This window comes from Setaria italica, chromosome II, assembly GCF_000263155.2.
Source record: "Setaria italica strain Yugu1 chromosome II, Setaria_italica_v2.0, whole genome shotgun sequence".
NCBI classification, from domain to species: domain Eukaryota; kingdom Viridiplantae; phylum Streptophyta; class Magnoliopsida; order Poales; family Poaceae; genus Setaria; species Setaria italica.
Window position 1 is genome coordinate 30,655,257 of NC_028451.1, and position 13,666 is coordinate 30,668,922.

At 43.2% G+C, this 13,666-nt stretch overlaps 1 protein-coding gene and 1 pseudogene across 3 annotated transcripts; one reads left to right on the plus strand and one right to left on the minus strand.

Moving 5' to 3' along the window:
- Nucleotides 1-165: 165 nt before the first annotated feature.
- LOC101782073 (ribonuclease 3-like protein 1) lies at nucleotides 166-4,570 on the plus strand. Of its 3 annotated transcripts, XM_012843407.2 has the most exons (6): nucleotides 166-317; nucleotides 503-627; nucleotides 2,494-2,599; nucleotides 2,738-2,957; nucleotides 3,164-3,266; nucleotides 4,088-4,570. In XM_012843407.2, the coding sequence occupies exons 3-6, from the start codon at nucleotides 2,519-2,521 to the stop codon at nucleotides 4,236-4,238; spliced, it is 555 nt and encodes a 184-aa protein (XP_012698861.1). In that variant the 5' UTR covers nucleotides 166-317; nucleotides 503-627; nucleotides 2,494-2,518; the 3' UTR covers nucleotides 4,239-4,570. The 3 variants fall into 3 exon arrangements, with proteins under 3 accessions (XP_012698861.1, XP_004956823.1, XP_012698863.1); XM_004956766.4 differs by lacking the exon at nucleotides 503-627; XM_012843409.2 differs by lacking the exon at nucleotides 503-627 and having other exon boundaries at nucleotides 167-317; nucleotides 2,738-2,924.
- A 1,145-nt stretch (nucleotides 4,571-5,715) lies between these two features.
- On the minus strand, nucleotides 5,716-12,855 carry LOC101772101 (annotated as a pseudogene).
- Nucleotides 12,856-13,666: the final 811 nt, after the last annotated feature.

Below are 13,666 nucleotides of genomic sequence, written 5' to 3' on the forward strand. Positions count from 1 at the left end.
AAAAAAAAAAAACTGAGGGTTGTTTAAACCATCCAACCCCCCCAGAGAAGTTGGTGGGTGACCCCCGGTAGGGGTTAATGTTCCCCCCCCCCCCCCCCCCCCCACAAGAACACAAAACACCACCCCCCCCCCCCCCCCCCCTTTCATCCACTCCCCGACTGCTTTGGGTCTCGACGTCGGCGCCCTCACCCGCCGGCGGCGCGACACAGCAGACCAGGCCCCTTCTTCAGCCGGGCGGAATCTCCAACGTCCCTACCCGTACATTGCTGGGAGTGCAGATCCATCGTTCGGAAGTCGATCGGGTTCTTCTTTTGCCGGTAAGCAGCCTAAGCTCTCTTGTATGGATTGGCCTAGGGTTTCGTCCTAGGATTAGTCGTATTCTTTGCGGTGACTCTAATAAATGGGATCCGGAACCCGTTCCTCCTCACCATATCAGTAGGATGTGGATGATTTGTATGCTTCGTGGTTCACCCCCCCACTAATCCGACCTATCCACCCGTAGCTCGATTAGGTTCTTTCTTCAGCGCGCGGCATCAATCTCCTTTGGTTTCAAGAAGGATCAGGATCATCGTCCAGCCTTGGAGATACTTCCCAGCTCCGCTGCGTTTGATGCATCATTTCAGGATGGTAAATTCTTGATTCATAGTATTTGCCAAAAAAAACATTTCAGTTTATTGGCTGGCTCAAGCTTCGGCGGAGTGGTTCTTACGTTTGTGTTGATCTTTGCGTTCTCTGGTTTTGTAAGTGATGCTCAGTGCTTAGGCCCCTACTGAGCTGCTGCTGTGGTTTTTTTTCTTTGAGAAACGGAGGTGGATTTTATTAACAGGTTATAATCTGCGCTCACAAGGTGTGCAATAATCTCGGGAGTTTGCCACAGCCACACTGTTGACGGCATCTCTCTACAAGAACTCCGAGCTAAAACATGTGCTCCTCAGTGAGAAATTTAACTTCCTGGATGAGAAAGGCGAGGCGACTTCTGTCCTCCAATTTCAAGTTCAAAGCATTGCATGCATTTTGACAATCCGATTCCAGTATTAGTGGTGAGTGTCTCCATTGGATAGCTAAGCTCAACCCCTCCTGGCAAGCAAGCAACTCGGCTTCCTTCGCATCGCCACACCTGAAGACAACTTGCCTGGCTGGCAGGACCACTTCACACTTTTCATAACGAGCTGCTGTGGTGGTGGTGTAGGTCGTGCTCAGTGTGTTATCCAGAGTGGTTTGTGTTTTCGCTGTTGGTGGTGTGCTGATTGTGCTTTTTTCTTTCTAGAGGATATGGCAACCAGCTTGATGGTTTCTAGATTAGAAAACTCGGGGGTTGAAGGCAATGAATAATTGCACGTTGGATTACCACAAATGACATTTGTTCTATAGCAAGCTGGAATTAAATCATTCATTTCCCGCTCATGCAGTACTTTGTCGTCACCCACTCATTCGTCCAATAGAACTTACGATGGTTTAACCTTTTCAGGATTGTCAACTGTCGGCTATGTTAGCATGGTTCTCTTTTTGTTATTTAGAGCAAGTTGTGTCGTCATGTTGTCACTACTGTTACTAGTAGTCTGCGGTGCAATAATGTCAGTACTAACTCCCTTCTCTCGCCACATGCGTGCATAACCTTTTCTTATTTCTTTATCCCATCGCTTATGAAGTTGACAAAACTCCTTCATATTTGATCTAATTCATGAAAGACCTATTATTTTTGGTGAAATCATCTAGGATTGAACGAATTCTTTGCTGTGACTCTAAGAAATGAGATCCGAAACCCTTTCTTCTCACCATACCAGAAGGTTGTGGATGGTTTGTGTGCTGTGTGGTTCACCCACCCCCCACTAATCCGACCTAACCACCCGTAGTTCAATTAGGTTCTTCAGCGCACAACATCAATCCCCTTCAGTTTTAAGAAGGATCAAGATCTTCGTCCATCCTTGGAGACGTGTCCTGTCCACTGCATTTGATGCATCATTTTCTGATGATAAACTCTTAATTTATAGTATTTGCTCACAAAAAAAATCAATTTCATATTTGCTTCATTGATGTGAGTGACTATAGTTGATGTAAGACAATATGACAACGAGCAGACAGGGCTGATGGTTTTTAGATTAGAAAACTTGGGGAGTGAAGGCAGTGAATAAGTGCACTCTGGATTACCAGAAATGGTATTTGTTCTATAGCAAGCTGGAACTAATTTGTTAATTACCCGTGCATGCAGTATTTTGTTGTCACCCGCAGATGCAGTATTTCGCCCAATAGAGCTTATAACGGTTTAACCTTTTATGGATTGTCAATGGTTGGTTGCGTTAGTGCAGCTCTCCTTTTGTCATTACTACCGTGACTAGTAGTCTACAGTGCATTTATGTCGGTATTATGTTCATTACAAGAACACTTGCTGTTTTTACCACTGAACTTTACATGTTCAATACACGTTTTGAAGTAGTGTTCAATACACTTTTTGTTGTGACAATAACATATAACTAATATGTAACAATTTGTCAGGACCAGTCCTCTCAGTTTATTGGTGATGGAGCCTCCCATGAAGCATAAGCCGAGTGCCGTGCCAATCAACACTTCGCTGGAGAAGCTGGAGTTAGAAGATAAAAGTGTAAGAAATGGCCAAAATATCTTGCATCCGTTTCCCGTCTTCCTTTTGAATTCACTGCAGCATGCTTGAACTTATTCTCTCTCTGCAGATTAAATTTATGTTTCTGTATTTTGATGGTACCAATTGCTGTCCTTGAAGGCTGTGTTAGTCAAGCGCAGGAGGATTGAATTTTTGGGATCAATTGTCCAACCACAACAGGACATTGAAGTTGACATGGAGCACAAAGTTGCTGATGATCTTCCAGTTGAAATTTCTACTGGGGACGATCCCATGGATGTGCTCACTGGTTGTGCAATGCAGAGCTCTGGTGACGCGAATGGTTGTGGTAAGGGGAACATCCGCAATATCTCTTTTACAGGTGATTAGTAGTAAATGGCAATTAATACAATTAGGCTTTATGTCCTTTGGTTTCTTTCATTCTTGAAAGTTGGCCAGGAGGTATGGCATGCACATGAATGTAAATGCATCAACGTTCTTGCTTCTTCCTTGATCAGATATCTAAAGGTACACTTCTTTTTTTTCCCTGTAATCTATTGTTTTTACTGAAATCCAGAGGTTATACAGGTAATGAACCAGCAAGGTTGAGACTGCCAAAAATATGCGCTGCAATTGGCTGGAAAGAACCATCATTTGACTTTGAAGAACAAGGACCTCCTCATAACAAATTGTGAGTTTTCCTATTAACCGATGAATGTTACATTTAATGTTCATGCGCTTCCAATGTGTATAACACTGTTGTGTATTACGTTACCAAAAAAAGCTAAACCGTCAAGCGATATCCTGTGATGCAGTATTTTCTGCACCCCCCCCCCCCCAACCACCACCACCAAAAAAAAGATGAACCCTAATGGGTTGTATACAATACATTTTTATTGGAGATTTTAATGCTGCAATATATTATATTATGTCAATGCTGGAATACGATCACTGCAAATACATGAAAAGTACTCTGGCTGCATAAATTCACATACACAAGAGCAGTCCAGAACCGGGAAAATAGCTGAAGTTCCATAAGTAGAGGGTACCTGTAAGTTTGTGTCTTTTACATAAGAAATATAGTCGCATGTAAAAACTATAAAGCTCTTTCCAATCTAGATGGCTGAAAGAAGAAACAAAGGTGAAAAGAAAGCAGCATTGTTTCTAAGAATAAAACAACCAAGTCATTGTTAGTACAGTATGAGAAATAAGAATATAATTAATTCAAAAAGAATGAAATGGAGAGCTGTCAAACTTTTCCGGAATTTCTGGTTACAAGAAACAGCAATGGGTTCATTTTTTCTCCTTTTCTTTTTTAGCCAGTATTCTAACCATGATGTCCACCTTTAACTCCTTAAGTAGCACCCGTAAAGTGGCCCAAATTTGGTTAGCTACCATCATTTGTCATCTGTGTGATACAATAATTCATTGACTTTCCATGATAAATTGGTTATTATTAGACTCATAACTGTGGTAGGAATGGGAATGAATGATTTCTCCTGAACCCTGCAGATTCATTTGCAAGGTGACTGTCCACCTAGAGGGACTCGTCAACACTGTTATGGAGTGCTTCAGTGACCCCAAGCCTAAGAAGAAAGCTGCACAAGATCATGCTGCTCAAGCGGCACTGTGGTGCCTCGAGCGCTTTGGGCATGCCAAGTGATCTTCAGATGTGTCGCTACAAGCAGCACGTCTGTCTGCACTCCTGCTGCTCTGTCTGACCAACCTTTGTTTCCGTTGCCATATGTACATGTCTCGTTTAACCTAGGGTCAGGTGGTAATAGTTGTTCGTTCATTGGTGCTTAGCCGTGCTTGAACTTGTTGCTGGTGGCAAAATGTCAGCATCATCATCGTCGTCCTCTGTGGATCCCTCCCCGTGAGGAGTCATTTTGGCCTGGGCGCGTGGTTAAGAATTTCATTCCTGGGTAGTACATATCATGCTGTGACGATTGTTGTGGCATATCGATTATCCAATTGTCCTTGCAGTTGTGGGTACCTGACTGTCACTTGATTTTGAATCCTGAGCCGTGGCATGAGTTATGGTTTATGCCCCGCCACCACCGGTGCCATTCTGCTGAACACCACGCCGCGGCTGCCGCTGCCTCCTCCATATACCAGACCACGGCTGATATAGGTTCTCTTAAGCGAGGACGTTGGCATTACCCTTTGGTTCTCCACAATTTCACGCCCTACGTTGTTTGGGATAACCATATAAATTTCTTTCGTAGTGTGAACTTACGAGCCCTTGGTTCTTGCGATCTCTTGTTGAGGTACAGCAAAGTGATACCCCCTAGATCGCTCTTAAATTGCATGAGATGGTTAAGTTCCATCCACACAATTCAAGGTTGATGTTATTCGTGCTCAATTCAGTTCTTACATGTAAACTCACGTTTCCAACTCGTTCTAACCAGAGGAGCATGTCAGTATACCAATGGCGAATAGATTTAACAAAATGCATATTTACTGTTTTAGTAGAAAAGGCCAAGTGGCCATTTTTAATATCATGGAGCTCTCTCTGTTTTTGTTCATGACTGAAATATAGTTAAAAATTAAAATATTTCTTGAGGTGGCATGTTTACACGACTGAATTTCTGTCTTTTTTTTTTGCGGGTCTTCTATTAGGTGACAACATAGGATTCTACATATACGATAATACTTAATAGCACTGCAATATCTTGTCATTGAAGATATCAGCAATTAAAATCCTTGGCTTTCTATTTAACTTCAGTGGCCAAAAATATGGAAAAGCTTGCTAGACAATTACAGGCAAAGATCATATCCGCCAATAGATAGTTTAGCATTAGTTCCCTGTTGCAATTGGTGGATAGGACTTACCTGTAAATGAGAAATTGCACCCCTACATGATGTTGGTCATTTCAACACTGCAATGCACAACTGGTGAACCGAGTTGACAATGCTGCATTGAACTTCAGACACAGTTCCAACTCGTGCTCATGCTTTGCTGGTAGAGTGAAGTAGTTAACTAAAAATCAAAGACGCCAACCAAACTATACATTCAGATATGCCTGCCTCTAAGGCTCTAACATGGAAAAAATTTCCCAAAATGAGGGGTGCCCATCTCTTTAAGAAACATTGAAAGAAATTTCTGAGTAGGATCACATCATAAGGGTCCTGTAAGTGCAGAACATACCATGACTGCAACCTGGCCATATGAAAAGTTCTAAATCATATCTTGCTTCTAAATTCACTATCTCCAAACTTCATAAATCATCTCTTGAATCTAAAGGAGCACGTAGTGGTCCTATATCTGGAACTTCTTCAATACCTTCAGAAGGCTGTGGAGGCAAACTCGCATAAGGATTCCTTCAAATCTCAAAAGGAAGAAAAAAGTGTGGATACACAATTACCTGTAAGAATTCTAGAAGGCACCACAGTAGGTAATTGACGATCATAACCAGGCAAAACAATTTTCCCACCCAAGATCCACAAGTGAGATATCTACACCATTACAGAGGCGCATGAATGTGGTTGGTATCAATGCAAAATTGTGGCGACATTGCCTAGCTCTAAAACCAAATACTATCTGGCAGGATTTAGCACTGGGACAGCAGATATTGATAATTAATTTTGCTGTAGTCAACAAGATGAGTTTTTGACAGTTTGTGTTTACTCACCGGGAAGGCGGTCTAGCAAATTTGTTGCCAAGGATTGTACTGCACGATCATAAACAATCTCTGTTCTTTTGGCCACATCATCCCAACTATAAAGTTTTTTCATCTAGAATTCACATTAGAGACAACTGAATGAACACCAGAAAACTTGCATAGTGATCTCTGACTTAAAAGGCTCATGTAAAATGCCCACAAGTGTCATGGTTCAATGCTGAGTTCATGCAAGGTGTAGAAATTTGAGAGTTAAACTTCACCTGAAGGTGCATAACTTGAGGATTTATGCCAGGTAGCATGTCAATAGCTTTCTTAACAGCTCTGACCATATCTTCTGGTGCTGGTTTTGCAAGTACTATCATGTCATCTGGAAGAACCTAAAAAAGAAAGAATGGTTAGCAGGAAACTCTGAAATCATCTGACTAAAGTCATTCTCTATAAAACTTAAAAGAGAAACTTACTACTCCCTCAGTTTTTAAATTTTTGACGTTTAGGACAAGCTAATTAACTAAAACGAAGGGAGTATCATAAAGCACATACCTCTGGGACACCTCGACTCTAGTGCTTACTGTCAACAGTGCACAGCTAGCTGCTTCTAAAATGGCGATGCAAAATGCCTCCGTAAGTGAACTAAAAGTAAAAGAAAAAAAAATGCTATGTTTCAGTATTACTGTGCTTTATCCACATACAGGTTGCACACTCATTTGTGGCACGTGAACGAACAATCTATTCTCTACGAGAGGTTAGAATATAACGGATGAGGAAAAGAACTCTGTACTTCTGTTTACCCCTGATCCATTTAAGTACATTCAAAACTCCAGAAAGAAAAAACTTCCCATAATATCTATGAACCAATCTATACACTAAATCCTATGTCAAATATATGTTGGCAGCCCACATGTTCACAAGAGCACTTCATTAATCTGATATAAGGATGTCAAAATTCTACTGCAAGTGCACAAAAGATATCCTATATTCAAAATGGTTCAAGACCTCCAATGAGAAAATGAGGGACAAACGCACTACAAATCTAGAAACCATATATTAACAGGGCATGATGAAAATTTACCTGTTTAAAAATATATGACCAGAGATCAGAACTGACCGTACTTGAGCATGAGGTACAGCTCCTAACATTTCAACTCTATCCTGAAGGGAGAACTTCTCCCTCATCTCTTCAAGTCGCACACGTTTTGGACCATGACCTCCGACAATAAAGCGAACCTGGGTCCATAGAGTTGTTTATATAAAAAATACAGCCAACGGATCAGATACAACACATCGTATACTTCAAGAAAGTAATGGTGCAGGATGACTAGATGAAAACAGCTGGACACTAACGCCCAATGAATCTGTACTGTCATATACTTGGTTTTATGATGCAAAATCAACAAATTTGTAATATCAAGACAGTCTATGTTTATATGCTCCATAACACAGGCTTCTCCCCTAGTATATGCATGCACTAACCTATGTGATTTTGATTCAGAGTGATGTAGCTCCAACTCACCTTTGGAAATAGACGATACACTTCTGGAATTACTTCCACAAGAAGGTCTGCACCTTTTCGGTACACTAACCTACTGATCACAGCAATAACTATTTCATCACAGCTTAGGCGCTCTGGGGAGGGAGTAAACATTGCAGCATCCACGGCATTAGGATTCATAAAAACTTTCTCCGGAGATATCCCAGACCTCAAGACAGTATTCTCTTTGCTTGTATGAGAAACACATATTGCCTGGTCAATATCTGCAAGAGTAAACTGCAGCACCTTATTCATGTGAATGCTTCCAACATCAGCAAAACCATAAAGTGAGTGATCTGTGAAGACAACTTTGTACCCCATCATCCTAGCATGCATCAACGCTTCATGACACAATGTTGAAAAAGCCTGATGTCCGTGCATGACAGAAATCCTCTCACGTATAATAATGGTTCTTACAACTGGAAATGTCAAGAATAACGTAGGCAAATGTATTCTGCATCAGGAATGGTCTCTATGGTACATAATCAACCTTGAAACCATTTGTGACATAACGTACTCCAGATCGGTTTCCATATGCGTGCGTCATGACAACAACCTAGGCAATCAAACATAAATTTCTTATATTTTTCAATAAAACATAGTTTTCAATTAACCATTTATGCAGCCATGGTAGGAGAAGCTAATAGAGCTGCTTGAAACTCCGCTTATGAGAAAGGTCTTGTTGAAATATTACATGACTATAAAGATAACCCTAAATATAAAGGTCAAAATGGTTGGGTATCGGAGGGTGGGAGGATTATCACCAGCAAGTTCAATGAGAAGTTTCCCGTAGCTCATTTCACAAAGAAACATGTGCAGGAGAAGGAGAAGGAGCTCAAAGCTAATTACAAGGCACTAAGAGATGCTAAAAGAGATAATGGTAACGGTTGGAATGAATTTTTGTGTATGATACTAACGGAACTAAAAGTATGGGAGAAGCTAATTGTGGTAAGCCATTTGGACTCTATATAAAATATGCTAAGAAGTAGCTAAGTTATTGTTGTTAACTAATTATGCTTTTTTGTTACATTCAATAGAATCACCCAAGAATAGCAAAGTTTTTCAAAAAGCTATTTCCCCTCTTTTACCAATTGGAATCCCTCACTTGCATATCTTAATTTGTTACTTTCAACATCAAATAATTTATTGGTTCTTTGAAACTCATCTAATCTAAGTTCCAATTGTATCTGTGAACAGGAAGTGTTGCTACAGGAAACCTAAACTTTACGTCAGGTGCATACGTCATTTGCACCTGCACCTTCTGCTCCTACTCTTGCACCTACACCTGATCTCCCTCCTCAAGCTCCTACTCTCCCACCTCCAGCTCCTGCTCTCCCTCCTCAAGCTCCTGTTGAAAGAAGTAATTCTGAACAAAGCCTTCATGATGATCTCAGTCTCTATGGTACAAATTCCCTTTGCCTCCAGTTTTGATGTCCAAAGAGACCTCGAGTGCACGTAATGAAAACAATGAAGCTCAATCTGCCTCATCAAATCAAGATTCAAGGCAGGGAGAAGGTGGAAAAAAGCGTAAGCAAATTCATATTGGATCTGCTCTTGAGGGATATGTGGAGTATAAAAAGAGCCAAACCAGCAAAACTTTGGAAGCTCTTGAAGAAAAGAAAAGGCATGAGGAAGAATTTTCAGTTAAAAAGTGTGTTGATCAAGTGAATGCTAAGGTTGAATTAACCGATGAGGAGAAGTCATATCCTTTGGATCTCTTTGAATCTGAGACACTCAGGAAGACATTCATTACATCCAAGAATCCTAATGTTTGATTACTTTAGCTAAAGCAAAAAATCAGGTATGTCTCTTTAATATGCTCAGTGTATGGTTCATAAAAAACTTACTTGTCTGATCATGTCTAACCATGTAAAATTTTGCTTTGTGTGAATCTTTTGCTGAGCTGCTGACATGGCTAAATTATTTTAATTTTTTTGTTTAATTGCAGAGCCCTTATGGGAAGCACTACATGATTTTAGAGTCAGTCACCAAGATCCCAAAGGTAGCTTATGTGTTATTTCTTTCATGTTAAGTATCATAGCTTTTCCGTCATGTCAGTTTTGCTACAATTTGCTCCATGTTTACTAAAATGATTAGTTCATTGTTTCTGAACTTGTCATAGACCAACTTATTTGCTAATCCTTGATTTGTTCCATTGATCATTGGTTGGTACAAGAAGTTACTATTAATCAACTTGTGCTGGATATTACACTCTTGCTTTATGTGAATCTTCTGCTGCTAACATGGCTGAATTATTTCAAAATTTTTATTCTTTTATTAACTGCAGTGCCCTTAGTGTAAGCACTACATGATCCTAGCATCATGTGGATCGTCAAGATCACTAAATAATGAGTATCTAAAAGACCGAAACTCGAATATATAAGTGACTGTGCATGAAGATTTCTAGTTATTTATGACATTTTTAATCTGGACAGATTGGATTGCTAGTTCTACATAAACTTCCTAAAAGTTAGGCACAATGCATATAAGAAAAGTCATGCCCTGAGTTTGCTTGCTTCTTGACAATGAGGATCTTGTTACATAAGCTTCCTAAAAGATCTCGTGATAGATTTTCTTTTGGCTGTCTTTTTGTGACAGATTGTTGTGAACCTTGTGTAAGTAATTCTGGATAAGTATATTTGCTGCAAGATTTTATTTGCATTGTCATAGCAAAATTATTGTGAGCTAATCTATTTGGTTGTATTTTCGAGCTTAAGCTTAAGTTATATTTTGATCTTGTCTTGTCTAGTAGGAAACTGCAGCAATGTTGTCTCTCTGATGTTTGCAAACTTGTGCTAGATATTTACACACTGCAGCGGCATTGTCTCTCTGGTCTTTGCAAACTTGTGCTAGATATTTACACTCTTGCTTTGTGTGCTGCCAGTTTGCCACCTTCTACTACTGATATGGCTGAATTATTTCACAATTTTGACTCTTTTTTATTTACATGCAGAGTTCTTGGTGGAAGCAATACATGATCCGAGAAAAATGAACCGATTTGTGCTGAATTGACATGCCAGTTTACCGGTCCTTGATGCTTGCACATGTGTTCTTTATATGTTGAAGTGCGTGGTATTGTGCCACGATAGCAGTTCTGAAATTTTTTGAGTATGTTGTGTAACATAGGAGTTGTTGAATCATTTTAGCGGGTCTTCTCATTTTGAGTATGTTGGTGCTGGTCGAGAAGGGTTAAGTTTATATGTAATAGCATGTGCCTGTTACCCCCGAGGACCATGGAGTAATATTCTGCTACTTTGGATACCTTGATAATATATGCATTAAGCCTATATGGACTTGTATAACATACGACATCCTGTGGCCATTAAGTTTACGGACAGGATATCCTTGTATTCCGAAGGCAACTCGACGATTATATTGTTGTTCTATTTATCTTCTGATTAAATGTTGCCTATATGTATTAGTACAAATACTATCTGCAATTTCTCTATTGCCACACGTCACCCAACACAAAAATCTAGGCAAATGAACACCAGCCAACAGAAATCCTCGTATGCCAAGCAAACACCAACGGGGCTTCCGAATAACAGAGGGGCAACTTCCCCCGCAGGGGTATCTTCCCCAGCAGGATTCTGTTGTCCACAGAAATTCCCCACAAGGGTTTTCTTCCGTGGGTTAGTTTGCTGCCAAATTAAGCCTTAGGATGGCAATGGGGACCCCATCGGGGAACGGCTCCCCATCCCCATCCCCGCGGTGAGAAGAAATCCCCATCCCCGTCAATGCTCACGGGGATATTTTCCTCCCATCCCCGTTCCCGCGCGGGGAATAATTTACCGCGGGGTCCCCGTCCCCGCAAACTGTCCAACAAAATATCACCATAGGAGGTAAATCGCCATTGCCGTCGGCAACAGGCCATTACAAAAATGTCATCCGTGCAAAGAGTTAAAGCGATGGCTAAGAAACATTGACGGGGATCAGATCAGCAACACATAGATCAACAAAGATTATTCACCTTCTCACGGCCAAGAAACATTCTCATCTCATTAAATCCAAAGAAATACAAGAGAGAAAATACAGAGAGAGAAAAAAAGATCAAACAAGAGACACGAGAGGCCAGGAAAGGGAACTAATCTCCAATGCTTAGCATCATGAGTTCATGATCACGTCAATCGTCCGCCCACTCACCAGCTCCTTTGACCTTTTTCTATTCTTGTCCGTCGCGTGCGTGAAAGAGAGTGCCACACTTGGCTTCTTGGGGCTATGGGTGGGAGCCGGGAGCATAGCGCGTAGGAATGCGGCAGGGAGGAAGGCGGTCAGGGATGCGCTCTTGCCGTGCCGCCGGTGTGTACCGGTGGCGGTGTTGTGACTCGGAAACCTTGAGAAGATTAGGGTTGGAATGTTGCGGCAGCACTACATATCGGAGAATTGATGGATAGATGTTGGCTAGTGGCGGACGAATGGTCAGAATGGTCAGATGGGACGTGGGGAACAAGATGGGCCAGTTGGGCATTGCTTGACTTCGGTGCTTATACATGGTCTAGATAATCGGGGTCTTATGGGGAACAGGGACGGGGGATAGGGGATCAACCCGGCCCCGCCAGCCCTGACGGGGGAGGAATTAACCCCGTTTTCATTCCTGTGGGGATAAAAATACTACCATCCCTGTCCCCTAAGGCCTAATTTGGGAACATGCGGAGCTAATCCAGAGAGGTACGCCTCGGATGGGAATTTTTGCGGGAATTCTTTCTCCCGTCAATTTCTTGGGTGGTAAACCCTGTTCCTTTGCTGCTATTTGGGAGTGAAGGGAGAGAAATCTCGGAGATCATAGAAGTAAATAATAATTTGTCAGCACAGCGAAGCTCTGTGGCCGCACAGTCGCACAGCAGCGTCCCCAGGGCCCGTGCGTCGATGCAAGTGGCCTCGCAGCACCGCTCCTAGAGCACGAACGGCGGCGCCGGTGGCCGTGCAACAGAGCCCCTCGGGCGGCTACATTGGCGCCCCTCACCGGATATGGAGGACGTGAAGCGGCGTCAAGAATCGAGCCGTCGGCACGCTAGCCGCGGGGCCACCTGCTTGGGGTTGAGCAGCGCAAGCTTGGTGAGCTTCTTAGCAGGCCCATGCGAGGTGGTCCCGTCCATGGAGCTGCTCATCTTATGCCCCGTGGCCATGGTGCAAGCGAGCTGGAGGCCGCGACTCTGCGTGCCAGGGGCCTCGTCAGCTGCGCCCCGATCTTGCTGCCGATCCCAGCTGCCCCGCGCCGGGACCTTGTCAGTCCCATCGCAGCCTCGCTACTACGGCAAGGTGCGCTCCCGGACCTCGCACCGTCCCGGGTTTCCGTGGCCGCGCCCAGCTCCAGTCCCCTCGTCGGCCACCCCCGCGCCACCGAGTCGAGTGAGATGGGGATGCAGGGGCTCGAGGCAACGTCTGGACGGAGGGTGTCGGCATCTAGGCGAGTAGCGACGCTAGGCGGAGACGACGCATCGAAGATGGGTACCTGGACGGGGGAGATAACAGGATGGAGTTTGGACGCATAGTGGAGAAGGGCTCGTGGACGGGAAGGGGGAGAGGCGGTGCTTGTACGGGGGTGGTGGAGCAGCGACGGGGCAGTGCTCGCCTCGTGTTGCTCGCGATTCGCGAAGTGGGATGGGGAAGCCGTGAGTGGACCCTCAAGGTAGGGAAGAGCCGCCCCAGGGAAAACACGAATGTCGGGTCGCCCTTCCCTGTAGCGTGGGCTTCCAAAAGGTGGAGAAATTTGACCCGTGCTCAGCTTTCCACGCGGTGGTCCAGCTTAGGGAAAACAGGGATCCCGACGGGGATTGGTGCTCCCAAATTAGTCCTAATGAGGGAATTCCTCGTAGGGAATCGGGGATTGGGGCTCCGTTGCCATCCCTAGGCCCCATTGGTAGAGATGACATGTGGGTCCGATGGCTCGCTGTTAGCAAGGGAACGATGGTCCGCTTTTCTAATTATCTGATTATA